Source organism: Lissotriton vulgaris, chromosome 1_1 (genome assembly GCF_964263255.1).
Source record: "Lissotriton vulgaris chromosome 1_1, aLisVul1.2, whole genome shotgun sequence".
Taxonomy (NCBI): domain Eukaryota; kingdom Metazoa; phylum Chordata; class Amphibia; order Caudata; family Salamandridae; genus Lissotriton; species Lissotriton vulgaris.
Window position 1 is genome coordinate 511,552,585 of NC_141685.1, and position 27,605 is coordinate 511,580,189.

The 27,605-nt window shown below is 43.9% G+C and overlaps 1 protein-coding gene across 1 annotated transcript in view; it reads right to left on the reverse strand.

The window, feature by feature from the left end:
- Positions 1-3,101: 3,101 nt before the first annotated feature.
- ASB17 (ankyrin repeat and SOCS box containing 17) overlaps positions 3,102-27,605 on the reverse strand; it is a 139,721-nt gene continuing 115,217 nt past the window's right edge. The window contains exon 3 of the mRNA XM_086936291.1: positions 3,102-3,308. Coding sequence (XP_086792417.1) covers positions 3,102-3,308 — 207 coding nt within the window. The remainder of the gene's footprint in view (positions 3,309-27,605) is intronic.

The window sequence follows — 27,605 nt, forward strand, 5'->3', positions numbered from 1 at the left end:
GGCCTGCATGGTGTTGTAGGCCAGCATTATGAGATCTCAGCACTGTTGGGTAGTGGGTGTTGGTAGTTTAGTATGTTAATTTGGGTCGTTGCTGTACACCGGACAAGCACTGGTTCATACTGAGTCTGAGGAGCAGAGGAGAGGCAGTGATGGGTGGGACCTTTGTTGGTTCATAGTTTTTAAGCACTATGGAAACCAGTCAACTTACAAACATTTTTAGGTTCTGAAAGGGGGTTGTCAAGCATCTCAACTACCTCTCATCTATGAGTCATGAATCCACCAGCCAAGGCGTGGCACAGCCAAGCATGAAGGCTGATGTGTAATCATGTCTCCATCCCACCCGATCTTCTTCCATGTTGATATCAGAAGGTGAGTAGATAAACATTCTAGGGTACATTCTTTGTAACATTATGCACATCTCATTATCTTAGCTCAGTTATCCCTAAAGATGACATCACATTATTTGAACAGTATTACTATTCATGCATTACTGCCACCACACTATAAAATACTCTGACACCCTCTGCTTGAAGCCACCGACCTTCTAGGAATTTCTAGGGTCCTGGTTCTAGCTATTCTACGTAACACTTGGAAATATGTTTGAAGCCTCAAATAATCAAGACTGACTGGCTTATGGTGTCTTCTGGCACAGAAGGAATCTCATCTCACAACCCACACACATGCCCCTGTCTTCTCTTGTCTTAACTCGAGACATTAGAAAACAATAACTGAGCAAAAGAAATCACAGATCTGTCCTACTTCAGCTTCTGCCTGAAAATGAAGCCATCTAACCCCTTTTAATATTTGGGCTTGGTCAAAGACATCTTTAGCTGTCTCGTCAGCCTTATGAAACAAAATACATACATAAATGAAAAATGCATACATGTAGAGGGGAATTTACTCAACCCTCTTCATCCATGGGTCTGTTCAGCTATCATTCACATTCTGCTTCCACGCTCCACAACAAATAGCATGGGGTAAAGCGTCGTGAAGGCAACTAACCATCTTGCACTGTGAGTGAAATTTTTCCTGATCACATGGGCAAATTTGCCTTAAAATGTGCACTTCAGGGCCAGGCTGGTGGGCCAGTACTTTAGTTTGGAAATTCTTTTTTTCTTTCCACTTTTGATCAATTTTTTTGTTATTGTGTTTGTTTAAAAAAGGCCTCCAGGTTACAGTAATTAAGGGCCAATAGTAGCCTTTCCTTGCACCAATAAAGATCATACTTCCATGTGATGTGTATTAAAACTAAAAAGAGGCTCAAACCCAATTGGGGAGAGGATGTGGCTGAATAGCTAGAGCGGTCGACCTCGAAGCTGGAGAACCGGGTTCAAGTGTTGACAGGGATGCTCAACATCCTGTGATTCTGGGCAAATCACGTAATCTCACGGTGCTTTACAACAAAAAAAATATGTCTGTCTTTAATGCAACTGGTGCTCATGTAAAGCACTCTGATACCTTTGGGTCTCCACCCCCGTCGATACTGGTAAATTATATGCAATGGTGAATCCTTTTTCATTTAAATTATTTTTTGCATGCTTAGGCTCTCCACATGTAGGAGGTATTTTTTTTTACATATTAGTGCAATATTCTTTATTGAATTAATGATTGCAACAGCGTTACCAAGGCCACACCTAATGGCTTTGCCAATACTAGTTTATCTAGTGCACCATCTTGTTGCCACACTATTATTGTCAGGGAAGTGGAATTATGCGATTCTATTTCACATAAATAATGGACCTGACGCATTTGCCACAACATCTGCTGCATAATCTTAAGATTTTAACAATAAAAATTGTTTCTACCCCAAACAGTTAAAAAAAATTGTAAAATAGTAGCAACACATGTTACTGTGTAGTGAAGGTCCTTTCCAAAGTTCACTGCTCACCTTTCTGTTGCTTATTGCTATGTTTTGGTGTTAAACTGAAATGTAACTTATGCCCAGACAGTATTAACAAGTATAACAATGACAAAATAATTAATACCATCAGCAGATGTTCTGCATTACACCGCATACTTTGCCTTTTGTTGCTGCATAATTTTATCAAACCTGCCGCATAATTACAATGGCCCTGATTTTTATCATTCATTTCCATTGGGCTCAAATCACTCACACAGGCCAGAGCACACATACAAAGCAGTCCGCATACTTTCTTTAAAACACCATTGTATAGTATCCACATACTCTCTCTTCCTCTTTCCTTTACACGTAAACGCGCACACAAGTCGTTAAACACTTACAATCAGTCAAACACTCACACAAAAGGCCCACCCAGAATTAAGGACACTTTCAACTCCTTACCTCCCGTGGCTTCCTTCATTGCCACTCTCAGTGGGTCGCCTGGATTCCAGAGTGTGTACAAATGCACACCATAGTGTAAATGTGATTGACAGAGCAGTGTCTGAAAAATACGGACACTGCTCTGTCCAGCACAGCTTGAAGGTGACATTTTCAACACCCACAAACTGTTGAATGGTTTCAGCAGGGGCTCAGCACAGGGCTCCAGGGGTAATTTACCTATCAGAGTATCCGGGAGGCAGGCTCCACCCTGCCTCCACAGAATTAGCAATTAACAGTACATCAGACATGAGTATCGGTACTCTCCTTGGCAGGGGGAGAAGTGCAGGTACTTGAAGGGATAAAAATAAGAAGTGCTGATACTCAATACCGGTGAGTACCGGCCCATTTAAAGCACTGGTCAGCCTACTAAAACCACTGGTTAACTTCACTTTGCATGACTGAATTTTTCACTCTCACAAGGAGCACAGCCCCACACAAGCTAGTTCCCTTCAGTGCCAGTGCTTTTGTTTATAATTACTTTAGTGTTGCCTTTGTATTTAGCGCTAGGGAGTACTTTGGTACTGTGTGCTTTGTTTGACACCCAAACAACTTTTTATGCCTATTGCAAACTATTTTTTAAAACCTATTTTAAATATTAGGATTTAACACCTGAATGACAATATTTTTGGTTAACCTAGTAGTTCTTTATGCAAGTAATAAGAGGAATTTTGTAATCAGTTTATTGATGAATGACATACTCAGCAGGTTAAAATGCAGTTCTTTAAAAGGAATCCGAAAGGACGACATACTGATTGGTACATCACTTTTCTAAGTTTAAATAGTGCTGAAGTAAAACTGGAACTGGCAGAATAAATATGCCATCTGGAAGCATATTGCTGGTAAGTAGTTTCTTCCTTATTGTCACTCTGCAAAGATGAAGGAGTTCACATGTTACTGCGTACCTTGCTGGAGGAATGTAATCTAACCAGTTGGAAATGATTGGGTGTCGCCCAAAATGCTGTTGTCGCTAAACGAGATAACAATATTAATTAATTTTCAGGTTTTGGACACTAAATGAGACAAGAAAAAAAATACATCTCAACTGGCTTTTGCAAACGTTTGCTCATTTGATTACCATAATATTTTACACTATTGAAGCACTTTAATTAACTTTCTACTCAAGTCAAGTCAAACAAGTTTTATTCGTATCATACAAAATGTCTACAAAAGCATACTATATAAACATTCTGAAATCCATTTACAGTTGAAAAAGAAACACATATAATTTAAAAACATCAGGAGACACCAATTCATCACATAAATTGAATGAGCACAGACGCTAAACGACAGGTGTGCTTACAATACTTCATTATTCAGTCTTTCTAAGTGAGCAAGTGTGTTCCTTTGTTTCATTGCCATCATTATATAACAAATAACTGTGTTACATACTGAGATTTTTTCCAAGTTTCGTACATAATTAAAAGCAGTTTTATAGGAGTACAGGCAACTACTTTTAAAAATAGGACGGAGATACATGTTTCTAATTTCAGTATAAATCTTAAAAAACAATAAAAAGTGAAGGGTGCTTTGTTTAGACCTGCCGTCACACGAACAATTTGGCTCGATGGAGCACCACTTAACCCTATTAGGAAATGCAAATAAGAAATGTAAAGTGCACAATCTTAGTCTGGTTAGGTAAAATCTACGTTGTACGTTGGTTACAAAAACGAGGTATGGTTGTAAACCCGTAACCAAGGGGCCCTCAAGATAAGTTACAACAGTTTTCTTGGAATTTGAGACCTCGTCTCTACGGACCGCTCTAACATTCAAGAAACTCCATTTAGTTCGGCCTTGCTAGGATGATGTACATCTCCTGATTGAAAATCATTCACAGTTAGACTGCATTCTTCTAGAAGACTGGCAATATATAGCTTAACCAGGGAATTTTTTACAACCATCCTGAGACAAACAGTCTAAAATAATATCCCTCGTGAAATGAGTTTCTTCCCTGACCCAGACGCGATGCCACAAATTTAGAGCAGCCATACCAATTAGATCATAGTACGGAGTTCCATTTTCCCTGTGCAAAATAGTTGAACGAGTAGTGACAGGGACGGCTAAAAGGCGTCTTAAGAATTTGTTTTCAAGGATGTGTAATCTTGAGGTGTCAGTCTGACCCCATAGGGCCCCCCGTAACAACTCCCAGTAATGCACTTCGCTCCGTTCAATATAAGGATCTCCCGAACCGGTTTATTGCCAATTTTTTGGGAGAATCTAAGGATGTCCTCCACTATTTTCACAAATTTCAACTTACATAGGGTTACATGTGTATTCCAATTACCCTTACTATTAAAAAAGAATCCCTAAGAAAGAAAATGTTAAAGTTCTCTCTATTAATGTCCCGTTGATAAAATGTGATTTTGTTTTAATATTCCTTTTACCACAGGACATAACCAGCGTCTTACTCAGATTAATTTTCAAATGTTTCTCCGTCATAAAACTGGTAAAATTATCCATCAGGGTCTGTAAGCTGTTAGCTGTCCTAGAAATCAAGACGGCATCATCGGCGTACAGTAATAGGGTTCTGGCCCGCTTGCCGATCACTGGGACATCTACCCCACTGTTCTGTAATAAAATGTCACCACCATTTATATAAAGTGAAAACAGTAGGGGAGCAAGAGTGCAGCCCTGTCTTACTCCACTGGTGATTTTAAAGTATTTCGTGCATTCCCCGTGTATTCCATAGCGGATCTTTGCGGACAGCTGAGCGTAGATCTGTGATAGGAAACTAATAATATCGTCCGGGGCACCCAAACCTCTCAGTATCTCCCATAACTTTCTACTCATAAAAGTGAAATAAATATGTTCTGCAATCCAACCACAGCACTGACTAATTCTATAGGTTAAAGTGAAAATCTTGCCAATAAAGACATTTTGTGAATATTTAAATAAAATCTGTTCTTCTTAAAACCCCATGCCACTTGTTTGATATCTCTTTGGTGTAGATGGGTATTGCGCATGCTATAAGTGTTATGTTTTTTAAAGAACCTGTACAGTGGTTACACTTTCCTTTAAATAATATCTACACGAGCAGAACCGCTGACACTGAGATTCCGGACGTTTTTCTGGTGAGTGTAGGGTGGTCACCTGACGTCAGGCCATTATGCACATGTTTTCCAGTTCTGAACCTCTAACCTACAAATCATTGCTTTCTTGTGTGGTAGTCCAATTAGTTCAATAAAAGCAAATCAAAACGCCACGTGCACATTTGTTTTGTTGGTTGGTGCCTGACTGGAACTCTAGCGCCGTCGTTATCGCCGTCAGCGCATAATCAACACATGAAAATTAAAGGTTGGTTCTATTTTGCTGTTTATTTTAATTGAAAACATTAATAAAATACATGCCGACCAGATCTAGAGACCGTTGTCGGGCCCTTGCTGCTCCTTGTGTGTGTGCTTGCGATAGAGGTGGGTGAGCTGCCGAAAGTCCGAACAGCTTGCACGTGAGGTGAAGACGTGGGAGAGACATGGGGATGCAGGTTCGAATCCCTTGGCACAGCAGCACCCTTTGAATTCTGGGCAATTTGGATGTGCCTTGAAATAAATTGTAACATAGTCTGTGTCTGCCTGTTGGGAAGTGCTCCTTTGTCTGTCCACACCATGTAAAACTGCAATAAATAAAATGTGGATTCTGCTTGTGACCCTTTCACTAATCTTATGCCCCATGGATTGAGGACAAAGTTTTAACCTTTGATGTCAGAAAGAAATACACATCTAAATATAATTGGTGATTTGCAGAGTGTGAAAGTGGAGAATCATACTTGACCAAATGGTGTGATCATAGGCAAATACTTTATTTCACTGAGCAAATCGCCTTTTTGTTCATTTTCACTAATAGAGCACCTTCAAAAACACGAGTTTATAATGTGTGCTGTAAAAAAATCTCTCTTGCCTTTGACTTATTAGCCGTATTGGCATATGTTGCGTTGTTCCATCAGTCATTATCTAGGCCACATTATGGGCTACATGTCACTGGAGCCAATGTAGAATGTGGGCGGAGCCAGGAAAGAAGGTGGTGGCATCCTACAAAAACATTTGAGCACCGACACTTCTTATTTTTCAAATTAGGCACTGCTCTCATCCCACCATTTTGTGACTCTGAGGTCTGCACAGCTGTGTCTCAGTGTGTAAGAGTCAGATATGTCAAAGGGAGGGCGGCATGCGAGAACTGGAATCATGTCCCTTATCGTGTCAGACATGGTTGTTCCAGAGCAATCCTGACATAGTGAAACAGCATGCCCCAAGTCTTGCAGGCTGATGCTCTGGCAGCTTGTGTAGAGGGCCAGAGAGCATTGCAGATGGGGGGGGGGGGGGGGGGGGGGGGTTACCACTGGACATCTGCCAGGAGTGAACGCACCCACAGCTTTCCAGGATGCCTACAATGAGGTGCAGTGTCAAGATCGTTACTAGGAAAATGATTTGAATGAAACAGCAAAATGTCAAATTCTTGTCAGGGAGACAGACGTCAGCTCAGTCGAATAACATGAGTGGTGGCATCCATTCTCAAGCTCTTTCTAAAGCAAACAGCAGGCGTTCCATAGAAATTTATCACAATGGGGTGTCAGGCATACATTGCAGTTGTACTTTCTGTGTGGCACAGTAACTTGAGGGCCTCAAGTCAAGGAATGGAAGATACACTTGCCACATGGCAGCACACCAACGATCTCACTCTATCACACCCACCAGGAGCGAAGAGGGCTTACATAAGCATGGTGCAGAGCAGCAAGTGCACTGAGTTTGCGCACCAAAGCCAACAATCACCAGTAGGGGCACATTGGGAGAAGCACTAGCGATCAGGTACTCAGCTGCAGGGCCAACAGAGGTTCTACTGACATGCACTTTAGGGCGTGACATACATGCAAACCACAGAGATCACTCCACTTCATCACCAGTTAGCATTGTCACAGCAGCCTTAATGTTGAAAAAACAAACTTGTGTTAAGTATTTTAGAGTATAATTGTACTGCCGTCTGGGTTGCAAGGACTGGGTTACAAGGACTAGCTCAGTACAAGGCTGGATCTAGGACCTTCTCCTTCCATCTCTGATTCACCTCTTCCTCCCTCCTAGCTACCCGCGTTGTCCTTCTCCCAGCCTTTTCACAGATCAGTACTTTGGATTAGGGTCCCCTGTTGCCTTTCTGATGTTAACCCTAAAGATACACATCACCTCCCACTACCCGCTACACCGCTGTTCAAAATTTGAGTCAGAGCAACAAAACACATGTAAGGTGAGGTGCATAACAAACATGGAGGCAAGGTAGTCAGGGGGAAGTTCACATGCAGTTGAAACAAGCTGAAACCTTTTTTGAGGTCCCTGTCACACTCTGATGCCATATTGTACCTCTGTAATGCTGCGCTGTGCCATCCTGTATCTCAGAGGGTCCAGTACAGGTGTTATATCAACCATCCTGCTAGGAACAAGTCTCTATCTCGCTGTTCCTGTCCCCCCCTCTCTCTGTCTTTCTCCAAAATTACACCCCCTCTACCCTTTTTAAGAATCAGGTGTTCTCAGCGTTTCTGGAGTATTTTCCAGAAAGTAGGCCGTCGTAGAAAGGAAAAAGGCGGGATTAACCGTGCTGTCTTTCGGCCACAGTTGCAAGTGTCATGGCAAGGCCACGCCCCCTTGGTACACGCTCTCTTGTTCGATCTGGTCTCTTTGGGGATTATCTCTCTCTAGATTTGCCCAGTTCAATTCTTGAAAGATTTCGTACATAGCACTGGGTCTCATGGCCATGTTATTTGTATAGTCTGATGGGTACTTATACCTCTGAATCTAGCACCTGCATGCCAACTATACACCAGGCACTGTCCTTCCTGTACAAACAGAGGCAGCGCATTTGTGAACGCCTAGCAGTGATTTAGACCAGAAAGAGCAGCCTGCAAGTAAAACATACAATTCACATCCAGTTTGAACATAATATTGGCCATGTATATAGTGCGCATCAAGGCCGAGGTTCACCGGCCTTCAGCCAATGGTGCGCTGTAAAAACTGCAGTGAACTTGGAAACCAGCGTAGGGCCGGATTCACAGTGTGCACATGAGGCCGTCGGCTGTTCCGGTACTGAGGAGGGCTTTTCACCCAGCACCCCCTCGGGGCATGGTACATGAACCACCCAGAGGGACTAGAAATATTTCTGTACTTGAAATGCAGCATGCCCCATTAACACCTGCCAACTTGTGATTTTATTTGCCCTGTGAGGAGGGGCATAGCCCGGAGGAGCGGGGCTATGTGCACAGCCCAAGACACTTGTAAATCCACAGTCCCCCTCCCACGACAAGCCTCCATCCCTCCCACGACAAGCCCTGGGCCCCAGGGCGAAAGCCTTGCCCCCCTCCAAAAACGAAAGTCTATGCTTTCCAAGCTGCCGCGAATGCTTGTGGTGGGGTCTCACACCTCTCATATACATCCGCCCTGTTAAACTTCCAAACAATTACCTGGAAACCTACTCTCTGCGGGGGGTTCCAGCTAATTGTGTGTCCCCCATGTGAAATCGGCTCCTCACCCGGTGACTGTGTGAAAGGCGCACATACCGTGTGTCACACGGTGTCACCGAATGAGTTGACAGGTCTGCCCATTCCAAACCTCTGTGTAAAAATAATCCCAGGAGAGTAAGCTGTACTGCACAGCACTGTATTTTCACATAAAGCTTAGACCACCCGTAGGTTACGTATTCGAAACCCCGCGTGCACCCTTTTTTGCACGCGCTTCACTTGCCATTTAAGTCTAGACTTACTAAGGCGTTGCACCACTGAAAAGTCATGCAAACCCTCGCAAAGTCTGCAAAGGGTGTTTTACTTTCTAGTACAAAGGATTCCTGGACAAAGTGCAACAAGCATTTGCAATGCAATAGGTCTAGCATTATTAAAGTTTGAGCTATTGGCATTGTAAATGAGAATGCCTTTTATTCATTTGCATCGGTGCGTAAACAAGCACTTTGCTCTTATAGTCCATGCTTATGAGAAACAAGGCTGGCAGTCTCTTTTACTGCCAGCCTTGCTCATCGTAAGCAAGGACGATACGTTCAAAGTGCGTGTTTATGCACTGATTGCAGGTTTTGAAAAAAACAAATGAATAAAAGGCATTGTCATTTACAATGCTAATAGCTCAAACTTTGATATTGCAAAACCTATTGCATTGTAAATGCTTGTTTCTTTTGGTTTAGGTGATTACTGACAATGCGACCTTTGATGTTTTTGGACTTCGATTATTATGAGTTCCATAGCAGGCGTTTGACTAGCCTGTTGCTGTAGTTTAGCTTACTCTAACTATTGTGAAATTTGGTGTAAGTTGATGGTTTGTTTACAAGACCATGCATTTGTTATCTGCCTTTGAAGGATAGTGTCAGGGGTCATGTCCCATCCTTAAATGCTAACTCAATGATTTGAGATTGTTTAGCTTGAAAGAATTGGGTATATGTCCCAAAACTATGCAGAATACACATTAGTAAAACCAGTGGGGTTGGCTTTATTATTGTTATTATTATTAATAATATTAACCCCTTCAGTGCTGGGAACGTCCAACGGTCGTCGCGTGCACTACCTCCCCAGTGCTGCGCACGACCATTGGACGTCCATTCAGCACTAGTTCCAATGGACAGCGCAGCACTGGGGAGGGATATTTGCGCCGCATCAGAGGGGTTAATCATTTATAATGTGCAGCGTTCATCTGGTAGGCATCTTGATGCTATTAGCTTAGTTAAATAGTATATATGCATGCTTGACGTTGCATGTTTTAGCACATTAACACAAGACCTATTAGCTTTGCCAATGCTTGTTCTTCAAACATTTCCTCAGCATCTCCACCACATAACATAGTCACAACTCACCTGCACAATGATGTGTGGATACATATATGACACCTTTTCGTTCACGAAAGCTTATAACCAATGAAAGGATGTATGAAACATTACTAAATGCAGGATATAACCCTGGGAGTAGTTCGCGTAGTAGCGCTAGGCATAGCTATGCAAAGTGCACTTCGCACTATGCGAGCTACACGTAGCGCTAAGTGAACTGCGTAGTGAGGTGGGGAAATGCTCTTCGCAATGATTGCTTAGTCCAGATGCTTGTCCACACTGTGCAATCATTTCAAACAGCATCTTGCACAGTGCAAGCTGTCGTTTTCTGCTGCTCGAATAGATTTTTACTCGCGCGCCAGCTTCCTCATAGCGGACTGGTAGTTTCTCATCATAAGCTGTCGCGAGCATACGTGACCACTCACAATGAGAAGCCTGACCTCCCCATGTTGAGAATCTCCCAAGGAGGTTTATTTTCCACGCTCGCGATCGGCAACTTGATGTTGAGGACCGCGAGCGAGCAAAAAATCCCAACTACGCTACGAGTTTTTGCACAGTGCTACGTGCAATTCACGTAGCACGTAGTTTCGCAACCTACACGAGCATAGCATAATTTTCCGCCCAGGCCTAGTAGGATACTGGAGGAAGTGAGTATTTAATTACCATTTACCAGTGTACTCTTCTATAAACACCAAATGGATTTAATGGGTGAGTAGAAACCGATAATGTGTCACTAAAGGCGCGTCTAGTCACGCACAGGACCTGTGGAAAAAGCTTTATTGTAACTGATATACTAATGTACATGTACAGCAGTTTGTAGCTCATAAACACTTTTATTCACACATTCCATAAACTCCATGCCAGCATCTGTTGGAACATAGTACGGCATGGTGCATGTAATGTGTCGTTTGACAACTGCAGGAGTTGACAAGTAAAAAAAACCTCACTTCTCCCTCAGATCCCTATCAGGCCCTTTATTTCTCTTTGAAGGTGCTACCCACTGAAAGCTTCAGTGGAGTGGTTACCTACTGGCCTCCTGGAACAAGAGCTCAGATCCCCCAGAGCTTCAGTAGCCGAATAGAGCCCTTTCTAGCTAGCTCCAAGGTTACGTTTCTGGGTGACTTCAATTTCCACTTGGAGAAAATCCTCTGCACTGAAACGCAGGCCTTCCTGGAAGTTATGGAATCCTGTGGTTTCCCTCAGCTAGTTAAAAGCCCCACGCATACGGCAGGACATATTTTGGATGGGATTTTTCAAATGATCCTAGGATACAGGTCATGGATCCTATTCCACTCTCCTGGTCTGAAAATTTTGCCGCCCCTTCTATACTGGAAATGTTAGTTTCTAACAATAACCTTAATCTTAAGAACAGGGTGGATTTGAAGAGAAAGGAGGATCTCTTCAATACACTCAGCAATTTTTGTTGCCTCCCTCATACAGATGTCAATACTGTGTATGACGAATTTTCCAACTGGCTTACAGCAGCCCTGGATTCTCTTGCTCCTCTCAAGAAACGCTATGTGGCAAGAAAGCGCCCTTCAGCCCCATGGTTCTCTGAGAGATTGAGAAAGCTCCGACAGGTCTGCCATCATCAGGAAAGAAAGTGGCACAGGGACCCCACTATAGTTGAAAGGGATCTGAATAAACTTAGGTCAAGGGAATACAAGCAAGCTATTAATGAAGAAAAGGTCTCCTTTTATTCTATGATGACGGAATCCATTAGATCCCCTAGGGAACTCTTCATCACGATTAATTCCCTTTTAGCCCCCACGACCAATGTCAACATTGAGGTCTCTCAGAACCTTTGTGATAAAATGGCAGGTTTTTTCTATGCCAAAATTAAGGACATCTACTCCTCCTTCGAGAATTTAGACTCTGCGGTAGCTAATTCTGACCCTCTTTTGGATTCTTTGGTTGTACCGCTGAAGGACTGCCGCTTGCTCTCCTTTCCTCCTATTCTCCAAGAGGACACTGACTTGTTGTTAGGTGGGATTAGATCTGGCTCCCCCCTTGAATCCTGTCCTCTCAAGATCCTGAAGTTAGGAAGGGAGGCCATTGTACCACCTCTGATCCTTAATACCGTCATCTCCTCTGGCCAATTTCCCCCCGTATGTAAAAAGGTGGTGGTAAAACTTCTCTTAAAGACAGTCTCTTTGGACCCGACAGAATTAAAAAACTATCAACCTATTTCCCTGTTACCTGTTCCAGCAAAAATCCTTGAAAAACATCTTAACCGCCACCTCAGTTCTTACTTGGAGAAATACCAACTGCTCGATTGCTCGCAGCATGGGTTCAGGAGTGAACACAGTTCCGAGACGGCCTTAATCATTGTCTTTAACAATATTCGACAACAGGTAGATGCTGGTCATACCACCTTACTGATCCTCCTGGACCTCAGGCAGCCTTCAATACGATTTCTCCTCGTAGACTGGTTGGCAGGCTCCGGGAAATAGGGATAGAGGACTCCACACTTAACCTGCATTCATCGTTCCTTCTGAACCGGTCACAAAAAGTTAAGATGAGCCAGTTTCTTTCTGCCCCTAAGCAACTGTTTTGTGGAGTCCCCCAGGGATCCTCATTGAGTCCCACCCTTTTTAATATCTAGGTAGCCCCTCTCGCCACCGTGGTAAGGTCATTTGGCCTAGAAGCGCTATCCTACGCTGATGACACACAGATCATGATTTCCATTACTGATAGTGTCTCAGCTTATGCAGTAAATTTTAAAAACTGCATGCGGGCGGTGGCCTCATGGATGGTCAAGAACCTATTAAGACTCAATGGGGAGAAAACGGAGGTCCTTATCTTTGGAGACAAGTTGGATATCTGGTCAGAGGCCTGGTGGCCTGAATCTCTTGGGTCCTATCCTTGCCCCTGTCTCAGTGCTAATAATCTAGACATCATTGTTGATTCCTCTCTTTCCCTGGGCTTACAAATAAATAGAACTGTCTCTACTTGTTTTGGGATGATATGGACTCTCAGGAAGATCTACCATTTTCTCTCCCTTTCATTATGGAAACAGGCAGTGGTGGCCCTTGTGGTGTCTAGATTAGACTACTGCAATGCACTTTATTTAGGGATAAACAAGGGGCTTTTAAACCGACTCCAATTGGTGCAGAATGCTGGGTTGGTGATGGGTCTCCCCAAATTCCATTCAGTCTCAGCTACCATCAGAAACTTGCACAGGCTCCAGTTGGGGAGTAGAATTGTGTTCAAAGTATTATGCCTGGTTCACAAGGCTGTCCACAATAGGGGGTCAGAAGGCATTAACAAAATGTTTCAAAGATACCTACCCGGCAAGGTCTTGAGATCTGCAAGCAAGAACTTGGTAACTGTTCCCAGGGTCAGAAAAGCTAGATGGGGGGAAGGAGCAGGGCTTTCTCCCCGATAGGGGCCAATTTATGGAACTCTCTTCCCTCCCCAATTGCCACTCTGGAAACTCACTCCCTATTCCGCAAAGCCTTGAAGACCTGGCTTTTCACTTGTCCTAACATCTAAGTCCTGAAATCCCTGGACATCTTCGACCCTAATCTCCTTCCGTAGGGCCTTGATGCCCCTGGGCTAAGTTTGCTCTCTACAAAATGTATATTCATTCAAAACCACATAATCCCCCTTTCACAAACCATGTAACAATCCTTTATTTTGAACACATTTCGACATGTATCGGATCAATGCTAGTGAGAAAATTAACTTGAAATGTTAGCAAAAAGTAAATGCACACAATTCTTACATTAAGATAACAGTATATATGCCAAATCATAATTTTCTCATAAAGTATACTTAATAAATACCATCTGGGTGTGTTCAGTCAGACATGCACAAAAATGATTTATGCACGCACAAAGTGTAGCCTTTGTTTTTTTGTTTAAACTGAACCTGGAGCTGTTAATGTTGTACACGTAATCTTAAAATAGCACTAAGGCACATGCCTTGACGTGTATAACATTTTCAAGTGTGTGCATGTGCAAACACCAACAGACTGTTCTTTGATGGGTTTTTTTTAATCCCTAAGATCTTTTGCTTTGATTCAAGCATCCAAGGGACCTTTTGAAGGGTTTCACAACTTGTTCACGTTGCCTTTGGGCACTGATCTCCTCCACACGAAAGCCCTGTAACCTGGCAGCCTGTTTAGGATTCACCAGCGCGTCTCAATCACCCAAAACACTCGTATTTAATGTATTAACTCCTAAACACAGTTAAACTGCACCCCCCCATAAAGAAGAAGTGTTGCTCACTGGTTAGAGGGGGCAGACCTGGAAGCAGAGGTCAGCCCGGGACCAGGGTTCAATTCCCGGCTCGGCGGGGTCTTGAGTCCTAAATTGTCCATGGACTTGACAATTCTTGCTCCGGTGCCTACTCGATTCATGGGTTCACACTCTGCGACTCTGGGAAATAGCTTGCTTAATCTCCACAACGGCCCCTCGCGGCAGGATGCCTGGCTTTCACCTTGCGGATACCCTGCCGGGGTTATCTAACAGGGGAATACCAGGACGGGTTCCCTAAGCAAGCGCTTAGAGACCAGTTGGTGATTTGCGCTATATAAGTTCCTGTACATTTACATTTACGTTTACATAAAGGTGATGAATTGGCTATAATGGTGTGGGTTTTCCCCAGTTGCAGTGTGACTGCATTGAGGATATGGTGCAGAAACTGCAACATGCTTTAATCAAGGAGGGGTGAAGTCCCTAATTATGGGTTGATTGAGGATATGATAGTGGCATGCTCCATGGAAGCCTGGTCCAGGGGAGTAGGGGTCAATGGAGATGGAATATATATATATGGACCTTTGTTTCCAACTGATGTGACATCGAAGGAGTTTACCCTCCCTATGGCCATTAGGTACTTTTTCTGCCAAGTACCACCATACCTAACATGTTAGTCCTCAGCAGGCTCCATATGCATTAGAAGGTCTGTCCTAAACAGGGTGGGCTTTTTGATGCATTGACTGAGTGGTCCTGTCACACATAAGCAACCTGTCACAGATTTTCGATGGCAGAGCCAGCTGAGGCTCCACCATAAGACACCTTTGTGGCAACTCTACATCTAAATGAGGTGGAAAAACTGCAAGTTTGGTGTGGAATAGGAGTCTCACTTATTTTTGTTCTGGGCCGTCTATAATTTGATAGAACCATTTTCATGTAATTGTTGACCGTACCTATTTTGATGGACGTTAGCTATGAAGCACCTGCTGGTTTGGTGATGGGTTTTCTCTGCATCCAGCAACATTCCAACGCCCTTTCCTTTTCCAGATTTCCAATCAGGTGAGCTACATACATTCAAATGAGACAAAAGTCCATTCTGTGAAAATTCCAATTGATCAGGTGACTCCTGATAGTGTATGGATTTCCAACCTAGAAGAAAAAGGCACTTATGTGTCGGCACATTACCCCATAAACTCTGATTGGGTAAACCCCTTCATCACATCAGACCTAAAGTTCTGGCAAATGGTGCAAAGCTGCATCCATTGAATCCTACCCGGGTGTGACTGTCAAGTGGTACTTGCGTACAACCATTAGATGGTCAGAGACACCTGCCATAATAATGATTCTGTTTGTTGGTTGGGAAATGACTTATAAAAGACCACCCAGAAAGACGAGGGCACTACCTTCACTTGTTTTATAGGTTCCCTCGCACTCATCCTGACAGTATCTGTTCAACCTTGTCTGCCTGTCCCTTCTAGGTTTTCATTATTCATGCCCTTTGTAAATCGTTAATAACTTCCTTTTGTTGTAAAAAAAAACGACTTCAAAAAGCATGAGATACACGAACCACACTACATAAGACCAGGGAGGCATGGGCAACAGATCTACCAACCATGACGGATGACGACTGGACCGAGGCCCTTGCCAGTCCCCGAGGAGAAGCTGTTTCCAAGCGATACCGCCTTACTCAGTTTTAATATATTCACCACGCATACTTTACCCAATCCCGTCTGTGCAAAATGGACATTATCCAATCCCCTGTGTGCCTTTGTTGTGGAGGCGCGGAGGGCACATTCTTAAATACGGTCTGGAGCTGTGAGCCACTACATCCATACTGGCGGAAAATCCCATACTGTCTGGGTTGTGTCCTGGCCTGCGACCTTCCACTTTATGCCAGGCTATTTTTACTTCACAGTACAGAGGAGATTGGTGGGAATCGTTGCAAACAGCACTTAGTATTCCTGGGCCTCACGCTGGACAAGAGGGACATAGCCTAGATGTGGAAGGAACCTTCCCACCGAGAGTGGGTGGGTGGAAGAAGGCCATAGACAGATGTATGGGTGCCTCCATTGGAGTTCTCAAAAATATGGTACTTTCTACATCGATATGTATTTGTAATGTTTGCTTTGGGCATTGCCCTGCCTGTAGCTTGGAAAACGAATAAAATTAGTTTTTAAAAAAAGCATGAGATGCTATCATTTGTAGATATTCACTCATTCATAGGATATATTTATCATCCCTTATTTCAGTATGCTTTGGATTGCAGTGTGCTAACTAACAATGTATACTTCTCTCCAAAAACTTTAGCTGAAGTCTTACCTATCAGTTTAAGGCTTCAAATTGTGAATTTTCTAATCAGTGTACTCTGACTACCAGTCACAGTGTTGGATTAGTAAGGACCGACGGGTACATGAATCCGACCTCATCGTGCAATTGTATGCAGCAGTATTTCCCTCCTTCCAGGGCCGTTTCTGCCATTAGGCAAGACTAGGCGGCCGCCTAGGGCAGCAAAAGGGAGAGGGTGGCAAAAAACATGCGTGAGTGAACGTTTGTTAAATAAATGTACACCTTTTATTTGTGCTGTACTCATTAGAATAAAGTTTCACCTTGAAACAGAGTTCAGGGAGAGAAAAGATACGTGGGCTCTCTCCTTAAAATGTAATGGTAATACTTTTTTCATCAAAGCTATCTATAAATATGTGAGAAAGAAAAGAGGTTAAACACTTGACAATTTTCTGAAAATAAGAGAAAAACACACAAAAGTATATGAAAAATAAACTGAAACAAATGATAATTGGGATCTATGTCGCCTCAGCTACGAGGCTCTTCCTGTGACGGGAGTTGGCGCTTGAATGATGTGTAGTGGGCTCGTGGCTGCAGCCTTGTCTTCTGTGCATTTAATGCAGTCTTGGAATGACAAATTAAGATAACTGAGTGGGCGGCGTCGCGTCGAGTGTCCGTTTGTTTAACTCCTTTCATGCTCATGAAGAGTTCAGCTCGTCATGAGGAACGGTGCTGTGCTGAGCGTTCCACGGAAACGGGTGTGGCCGTAACGAGCTGAGCTCGTCATGAGCACACAAGTACTGTGCCTCATGACGATTTGAGCTCGTCATGAGCATGGGGACGCTGTGCGCGCCCCCCACCCCCAGCACAGCGGCGTAATTACCCCCGCTGCGAAGGGGTTAACCTTGCTGCTCCCGAAACGCTGATGGGTGTTACAGCGTCAAGCCAGCTAATGCAAAGTGTCAGTAATCTTACTGCGGGCTCTGTAATCAATTGTGTCTTATCTCTGGTAATGAGGGGTGCAGTGGGCCTGTCGCGTGGCACACTCGTGTCATAAGTCGGGATTCACAGCGCTATCTCTGCAGATGTAGACTTGACGCCTTTGGCTCACAAGTGAAAGAAAAGTGTATTTCAAAATACTTGACACATGAGTGACTGCACTGCTTGGAAATAATGGTGGTGCAAAGCATCGGACTACACTGATGGGCAACCGGTCGCCAACTAGACGTGCAGCCAACAAGGGATGCAACCAAAGTGACAAAAATGGCCAGAAGTATCTGCTGTTTTTTGCTGCCTGCATTCTTAGTTTAACGAGAAGTGAGAGGGTGAAGCATTCTGGGATTGTGGGTCAGTGTATCTGCCTGTGTTAGGTGTGATTGGAGATGGTAGAGGCCAGTAGCCCTACTGTTCTCCCAACTCGAGCCCATGATAGCATAAATGAGTTAAAACTCTCAGTACAGGGCAATAACACTTACATAACCGCAACAATTGACACAGGTGACTTACTTTAATACAGATTTGACAGTCCAGACTAGATAGAGAGGCACCAAAGTAGGCCTTTATTCCCCAACACCTGGATGACTGGGGCAGAGAGTGATGGTAGCAAAAGGGAGGGGGCGGCATTTTTCAATTCTCGCATAGGACGGCAAAACTCCTAGAAACGGCCCTGCCTCCTTCTCTCTCTCCCGCACGCACAATCTGCACTCCCTCTAGATACAGACCCATTCTCTTCAATATCCAAAATCAAAATAATAGTAGAAAAAATTATGATTTAATCTGTTCTTTTGTGAGACAATGGCTTTAGAGGGGAAGCTAGCAGAAAAGTATTTTCCCGAAGGAGGAAAAATCAGCAAGCTGTTGCAGGTGAAGTGGGAACTTGTTCCACAGCTGTGGGCCCAACTCCCTGAAAGGCACACCAAGTATTCCTGGAACGAGAGATTGTAGCCAGAGTGAGAGAGCGCAGTTGACCGAAGAAGTCTTGGAGGGCATAACAAGTTATAAGCTCATGTATGAGAGTATCCCAATCCGATAGAAGGCCCACTGAACAAAACAGTGTCACCTTTTTATCACCGTGAGCCAGTTGAATGGGCCTTTGGGCCTTAGAAAAAACCCACAGCGGACCCCACCGAACTCAAAAATTACCGCCCCATTTCGCTCCTTCCATTCCCGGCCAAAGTAATCGAGAAAGCTGTCAACAACCAGCTCGCCGCTTTCCTCGAAGCCAACAAATCCCTCGACTCCTCACAATCTGGCTTCCGAGCAAAACACAGCACTGAGACCGCCCTCATCGCAGCAACAGACGACATTCGAACTCTACTGGACAATGGAGACACAGTCGCCCTCATCCTCCTCGACCTCTCTGCAGCCTTCGACACAGTCTGCCACAGCACCCTTTTAGAACGCCTCAGAAACATCGGAATACAAGGAAAAGCACTTGAATGGATCACCTCGTTCCTCACCGGAAGAACCCAGAGAGTCCGCCTTCCACCATTCAAGTCCGAGGCCACTAAAGTCATCTGTGGCGTACCACAAGGATCCTCACTCAGTCCCACCCTCTTCAACGTATACATGAGCCCCCTCGCGACCATTGCCCGCCAACACAACCTCAACATCATCTCTTACGCGGATGACACTCAACTGATCCTTTCTCTCACCAATGACCCCAGCACCGCCAAAACTAACCTACACGAAGGAATGAAAGAAGTTGCCGAATGGATGAAACACAGCCGTCTGAAACTGAACTCAGATAAAACAGAAGTCCTCATCTTAGGTACTTCCCCCTCTGCATGGGACGACTCTTGGTGGCCGGAAGCCCTTGGAAAAGCACCCATCCCGACAGACCACGCACGGAACCTAGGCGTTATCCTGGATTCTTCACTCTCAATGAACAGACAAGTCAGCGCCGTATCCTCATCCTGCTTCAACATTCTTCGCATGCTCAAAAAAACATTTCGCTGGATCCCCACCGAAACCAGAAAAACAGTCACCCATGCTCTGGTCACGAGCCGACTGGACTACGGAAACACCCTCTACGCAGGCACTACCGCTAAACTCCAGAAGAAACTCCAACGAATCCAAAATGCCTCAGCCAGGATCATATTAGACATCCCGCGCAACGAACACATCTCTGGTCACCTGAAAGACCTCCACTGGCTACCCGTCAATAAGAGGATCACTTTCCGACTGCTAACCCACGCACACAAATCACTCTACGACATCGGACCAGAATGCCTCAACTCACGACTGTCCTTCTACACCCCCTCCCGCCAACTACGTTCTTCCAGCCAAGCCCTCGCCACTGTACCTCGCATCAACAAGACCACCATGGGAGGCAGATCCTTCTCATACCTGGCTGCTAAAACATGGAACTCACTCCCCACTTACCTTCGCCTTACCCAGAACCACCTAGCATTCAGAAAGCAACTTAAAACGTGGATATTTGACAAGTAATCCTCCTCCCCTCCCTAAGCGCCTTGAGACCCTCTGGGTATGTAGTGTGCTATATAAATTCTTTGACTTGACTTGACATGTATTTGTAGAGGCCATAAACAAGCATTTTCTGCTATATTCTGGTTACCCTAATACTTACTCACATGACCTTTCAGCATTTAGCCAAGATCATAGGGCCAACTACTTGGGCACGTTTCTAATAAAGTGGAGCACCTTTCTCAGCAGCCTAAGAAAGTTGGCCACGCACACACTTAGGGACATATTTACAAGCCCCTATCACCACAGGAATGTCACTTTTATCGACATTCCTGTGGCGATAGGGGTTTCTCCTTATTCACAAGGCGGCATTACGTTGTCCTGTGAATAAGGCACCCTGCCACGCTATACTAAGTGTGAAAGGGATGGGCAATGGGTGATGGGGTGGGCGTTTCCCCGCAACACCCATTGATTTAGATGCTAACTCATTTTTACAAGGGTGGCGTAAATATGGGGTAGCGTCACAATTAAGACAAGGAAAACCTGGTCTGAAACAGGTGAAATGAGGAGAAAGGCTTTATTTCTCCTCGTTTTTGCGCCATTTCTATGTATGCTGCATTGTGCAGCACACATAGAAACAGCAAAACACCATGTATGGTTGTTTATGTGCAGTAACTTTTTTTTTTTTATCTATTTTTTATTGAGATGGATTAGAATAGGACAACAAAAACGAGATACGTTCATACAAACAATGACATACCAACTGGATAAGAGGATAAGTACAAAAATACACAAGGGTTTAAAAAACAATTCATCAATACATAATACAAGTCACCATCTAAAAATATTTTACAAACATGGAAGAGTTCAATCATTTCATCCTTTTGTTTCCCTCCATTTACTAAGGGGTGCCCAGATTTTTTCCCCAAATACTTTCTTCTTCTGTCCCTTGAATTTATATAAACATTCCTCGATATTATGAGTTCCAAGCAATCTAGTCAACCAAATCTGGAATGAGGGGGCAACTGAGTCTTTCCATGCCGCCGCTATTACAATTCTTAACACTGCAACACACAGAAAGACAAAAGCTTCAGCTTCAAGTGTAATTTTCAGATTTTCATCCCTGCCAATTAACACAGCCGTTGGGGATAGAGAGATTTGTCCCTCTAGCAGCCCCGATAAAAATTTCTCCATTTCAGTTAAAACAGGTTTCAAGCTTGGACAAGAATAAAACATATGAGTTAAATCTGCTGGGCTTTGGTCGCATCTTGGGCATCTATCAGTATCCCTTTTCCCCCATTGGAACAACTTTGCTGGGGTGTAGTATAGGTTAAAAATCATTTTATCATGTTGTGTTTTTAAGTTGGTTGCTCTTAATATTTTCTTGCTCAAAGCCAATGCATAATCCACATCTACATTTGGATCCCCAATTCTAAGAGCCCATGCATTTTCCACTTGCGCCACATCATCTTCCAGACTCTGTAACATAAAACCATAGCCCATTTTAATCTTCCTACCCCCATTCCTTATATATTGAACAATCGGATTCATCTCCTGGATAGTAATCCTAGGTCTTATGGATTTCACTGATTGTTCTAATTGATTGTACAACATCCAGTGGCTCGCTGAAATATCATATCTTTGTTGCAGAGTCTCAAACCCCAGCAACTCTTCCTTACTCATAACATCACCCAGATACCGGATACCCAGCCTTTTCCAAAGGACACTATTCCTATTCTGTCCAAGATGTTTAAATGAATTTGAATCCCAGAGGTCTAAAATGCCATTAATCTTCGGGATCTTAAGAAATGTCAACATTTGCTTCCATACACCCCATGCACCTAACATCAGTTTACTTTTACTCCTCTTATAAAATTGCACATTTACTTCCCGTGTTAAAATCCCCTTGGCTTTTTCACCTATTATTAATTCATAGATTGTGGGAATTCTGGAAAAGCCAGGCTGACATACGGGAGTGTTAACGCATAATAACTGTTTCATATGCAACGCTAAACAGACCCAGTGATATAGTCTGAGATTAGGGGCTGCTAGCCCTCCTCTCTCTAAGGGTAGTGACAATTTAGCTAGCGATCTTCTTACTTTACCATATTGCCAGAGGAACTGTGAGAAGACTGATTCCATTTTTTTTATCAGAGTTTCTTCAATTAATAAGGGAATAGCACGGAATAAATACAGCAGTTTCGGAAACATTGTCATTTTGAGAACATTAACTCGTCCAATCAAAGATAGATGTAGAACATCGATTCTCCTCAAATCTTTCTCTATCACCGCCAATACTGGCAAATAGTTTTCCTGAATTATCTTTCCCACATCTGCATTAATTTTAACTCCTAAATAAATTGCAGCATCGACGTATCTTTGATCTCTTTTCTGGATATTCTTTGTACAAATTATTATCGTTTTCTCCGTGTTGAGTTTATACCCTGAATATGCCCCGAACTGGTAAGCCAAATTATTTAGTTCCTGTATTGCTATATCCGGCTTATTTGTAACAATTGCCAAATCATCCGCATACGCTAGTATCTTAGTAGTATGTCCATGTGAAATAACAGGGGATATTCAATCTGAGGCCAATATTTTCCTAATCAGCGGATCTATATATAATGCGAATAATATAGGTGAGCAGGGACAGCCCTGGCGTGTACCTCTTTTGATTGTTACCTCCTCTGATTGAAGCCCCATAGTAGTGATTCTGGCAACTGGGTCTGCATACATAGCCTTAATACCTTTCCTACAGTTTTCTCCGAAACCTCTTTTCTCCAACACCTCCCACATAAAATCCCATACTACACGGTCAAACGCCTTCTCGGCATCCAATAAAATCATAGCCATATCACTCCCTGTAATAGTAGCAGCGTCAAATAATGAGATGGCCCTTGCAGTGTGTTCGGTAGTACCGCGCCCTGGGACAAACCCGTGTTGCCAGGGCGATACAAGTTGGTCTATAATCAATCCTAATCTTTTAGCCCAAACTTTGGAATATAGTTTTGCATCGGTATTAATTAAAGAAATCGGCCTATATGAGCCCGGGTTCTCCTCTGGCTTTCCCTTTTTGTGGAATACCACAATATTAGTCTGCTTCCAACTATCAGGAATAACACCTGAACATATGACCCCATTAAAAAGATCCTCCAGTATTGGCAGGATTTCTTCACTCAGAGCCCTATAAACCTCGATCGGGATCCCATCTGGACCTGCCGCTTTACCCACTGCCAGTTCACTCAGAGCATTTTTTATCTCCTCACTTGTTATACCCAATTCTAGTCGATCTCTATCTTCATCCTCCACCCTAGGTGTTATAAACGATTGGTCTTGCATAGGAAATACCTCTCTTGGATCCTGATCATAGAGTTTCTGGTAGAAATCGTGAAACGCCTGTATTATAGAATTTGGGTCATTATATTCTCTCCCGTTATAGCTTATCTTACTGATGTTGTTTCTATTCAAATCTTGTCTTATACGCAGTGCTAATGCTCTGCCCGCCTGTTCCCCAGTCTCATAGCGCCTTGCTCTTTGCGTTTGATATGCACAAATCTCTTTCTGAGTAATTATTTTTAAAAGGTCACCCTTAATCCTGGCCATATTTCTAGTAGTCTTGCTACTATCTTTACCAGTTGTTATTTCCTCGATATGATGTCTCTCTGTTTCAGCCAAAGCTGCTATCAAATTATCTATCTTGCTCTTGTCTTCTTTCCTAATTCTTGTTGCGCAGCTAATCGTCTCCCCCCTTAATGCAGCTTTATACGATTCCCAGACTCCATTTCTGGATGCACTATACCTATTAAAATCAAAAAATTCTTTTGACCATGTTTTCATATGTTTTAAAAACCTTTCGTCATTTAATAATTTCCTATCAAAGGTCCATCTAGAGGTTTTCCTTAATACACTGGGAGTTTTATAGGAGAGTATCAGAGGATTATGATCTGAAATTATTCTTGGTAATTTCTGAATGTTTACCTTCCCGATCTCTCCTATTGTGATGAAGAAATAGTCTAACTTAGAATACTTTTGTGCTGGATGGGAGAAATATGTATAGCCGCAATCACCTGGCATCTTATCCCCCCAGATGTCTACCAGGCCATGAGACTGCATCAAGGAGCTTATAGCTGCATTGACCTTTCGTTTGCGGCCAGTATATATACTCCCCTGGTGCCAGTCTGCAGAAATATTCATATCGCCACATACTATCATGGGGGCATCCCAATAGGCCATTTCCTCTTCCAACTTATCGAACATCATAGGATCATCCTCATTCGGACCATACATTACACATAATGTGAACCCCATATTCATTTCCGCCAATAACCATCTGCCTGAGCCATCCGTTTTAATACGTTTCGCTCCGCCTAGATGATTCTTAGCTAGTATGGCCCCTCCTCTTATCATTGACGATTGGGTGGAACAACCAACCAAGGTAAACCCATACATTTCCAAGATCTTCCTTTTATTCCAGGGAATATGGGTTTCCTGAACGCAGACTATATCGATATTATTTGTTCTAACTAAATGGGTCAATCTCTGCCTCTTCTTCCAATCATTTAAACCCCCTGTATTGATACTACAAATTCTAATGTCTGACATGTTTTACATATTTGCCTTTCATGCCTTGACTCTTATCCTTATACCTGGTATCAACCTGAAAACTATTCCTTTCCATCTCTTGCTTTTTCCAACTTTTCACCCCCCCCTTCCCCCCCCACCCCCTCCCTCTCCTCCCACTGCGCTATCTCCCTCCCCCTGTCGAGCTCCAAGATGGAGCCCCCCCTCAACCCCCCCCTTGTCTTGAGGCGCTCAGACCGCTGGTCTGTGCACGTGATGGTTACAGCTTAGCGTGAGGAGAAGTGACCTTTACTCTAAACCTTTTTTTTTTCCTTCCCCCCCCTTAATTTTTACCCCCACCAAGTTTACATTAGCAAAATGATCTCATTGTAATCCCCCACCTTTTACCAACCCCTCCACCCTATGTGTTAGCTACCAGTTTAGGATCTACCTTTTTCTTTGAACTCCTTCAGTGATACACAAGCGTGTTCCCTACTCTATTTACTCCACACAGAAATTTTGTACTTCCGTACTCACATTCCCATTCCCAATTTGGGTCAACATTTGATCAACCTTTTAGCACACCAATTACGACATCAAAAACTCTTTAGCTTTGATCTCTGAAGAGAAATAAAATGTTTTTCCATCCTGTATTACTTTCAGCTGGGCGGGGTTGATCAGGTAGGCCTGCATACCCTTATCTTGAAAAGGTTTGATCATCTGCCGTAATCTCCAGCGTCTCTCGACTGTAATATGGCAGAAATCGGGGCGAACGAAAAAGGTATATTCATCAACTGTCTTTCTTTTATCGGGTCTCGCCCTCTCAGAAATTGCTTGTCTCAAATTAAAGTTGCCCAGGAAGATCAAGAATGCCCTAGGCTTGTCTCCCTCTTTTGCCTTTCGATAGTTGATTGCCGGGGTACGATGTGCTCTCTGGATCTCCCTCTCAAAATCCCAATCTTTCAACTCCTTAAAGGCAGATGCAAAGAGCTTGACAATGAATGCTTTCATATCTGTCCCCTCGGCCCCTTCGGGGATTCCAAGGATACGAAGGTTGTTTTGCCGCGACCGATTTTCCAGCGACTCCAGTTTCCACTGAACATCAGTAAACTGTTTTGCTTGCATGTCTACTTTCTTGACTGCCGCTGCTGAATCCGCTTCTGAGGATACCACTCTATCCTCCAGATTAGTCACTCGCTCACCGAGGTTCACACAAGCCTTTGTCAGCTTTCTCACCACCCCTTGTATTTTCCTGACAGCCGCCTGGGACTTCCGACTATCTTGCCTTGCTTCCTCTCTGTGAGCCAATATCTCCTGGTGAATAATCTCCAGGAGCGACATTTGTGCCGAAGCCCCCTCTGGGCTGTCTAGAGGATCATTCGAAAGCGGTGGCTCTCCATTTTGATTAGGTGTTTTCGCTCTCACCACCATTTTTACCGCTGTGCTTGGGGGGGTACTTTCCTCAGGTTCTGATTCACTGCCAGTCTCTATATCGCTGCTTTCTTGGTCCAAGCTATCATCTCCTTCCTCAGACCATTCACCGCCCTCTGATACCGAGAAGAATGCCTCACTTTGGGCTTCTTTTTTACTACAGCTGCTCCCCCCTGTATCGTCCTGCAAGATCCCTTCCAAGCCTTGGTGTAAAGTTTTAATATCACCCAACTGATCTTCTACCGGGATCTCCCCTTGCAGTTCCTTTTCTTCCACCTGCAAGATCCCTTCCAAGCCTTGGTGTAAAGTTTTAACATCACCCAACTGATCTTCTACCGGGATCTCCCCTTGCAGTTCCTTTTCTTCCACCAATACTACAGAATCTAATTGTTCTGCGAGATCATCAGTTGTAATGCATGGAGATACACCTTCATTGCCATTCTCCGGGGGAACCTGTATATCATCCTCCTTCTGATCTTTCGTACCTTTCATGTCTTTATTTTTATTCAGCTTCTGGAAGATGTCTGATATTGGAACAGTGCCCAAGTTATCCGAGTTCCCTTTGCTAGAACCCTGCAGTGCTGTTTTTTTTACTTGAGGGGAGCCTTGTCTCTTCCTCTTACTACCCTCGTTGTCTGCCATAGATTCTGCAAGCGCCGCTGCTGCTTTTCTCCTAGCCGCTGCTTTAGCACTGGCGCTCATTTTAGGAGCCATAATTGCCCTTCGCCTCTCTTCTGGCCCAAATGTCTCCTTACCGCCAAAAATGTCCCCGTTTTCGTCACTCTCAGTCTGTAAAACACCAGCGCCCTCCAGAGTGTAGGATCTCTGCTCCTTACTGTCTCTCGGAAGGCGAATATCCAGTTTCGATTGTTTATCAGCGCGGGACTTCCTTCTCCGCTGGGATTGCCGTCTTTGGAAACGACTCCGCGAGGCTTCGTCCCTGTAAGTTGCTTCCGCGAACTCCGCCACCTCCGCCACCTCCGCTAGCAGTCTGGAAGCAACTCCGCCTCTGAACCGCCGCGTCAGCTGAAACACCTCCAGTAGCAGCCGCTTCAGCGGCTGACAGAACGTAAGTTTCATGCGCGTCAGTTTCACCCAGCCGCGACTTCTTCGATATGAGTTTTCTGCCCGTTCTCTTCCGTTGTCTTCCGCTCCGACGTTAGAGACCCTCGCGGGTTACATCCAGCAACCGAAAAACAGCCTCTCTTAGGGGGAACACGGGGTCATATCTCGACTTTGCACTCCTCCTCACGCGAGCTGTTTCCCGACCATCTCACACGGCTGCCATCTTGCCTCCCTTTGTCCTTGTTTATGTGCAATAACAATCATTTTAAAAATAGTGAGTTGCAACTTCTGTGTGTTCTGCACAAGCAGCACACATAGAAGTTATAATTCACCATTTATGATTGTTTATGTGCAGGAAGGGACAGGTTCCTGCACATAAACAATCATTTCCCACAACACAGGCACAGTCGCACTATAGTGCAAGGGTGCCTGCATTGGCGTTAGGCAGCTACTTTTAGTGCCAGCACAGGGAGAGATGGAGGGCTGCACCATATTTTTGTAAATAC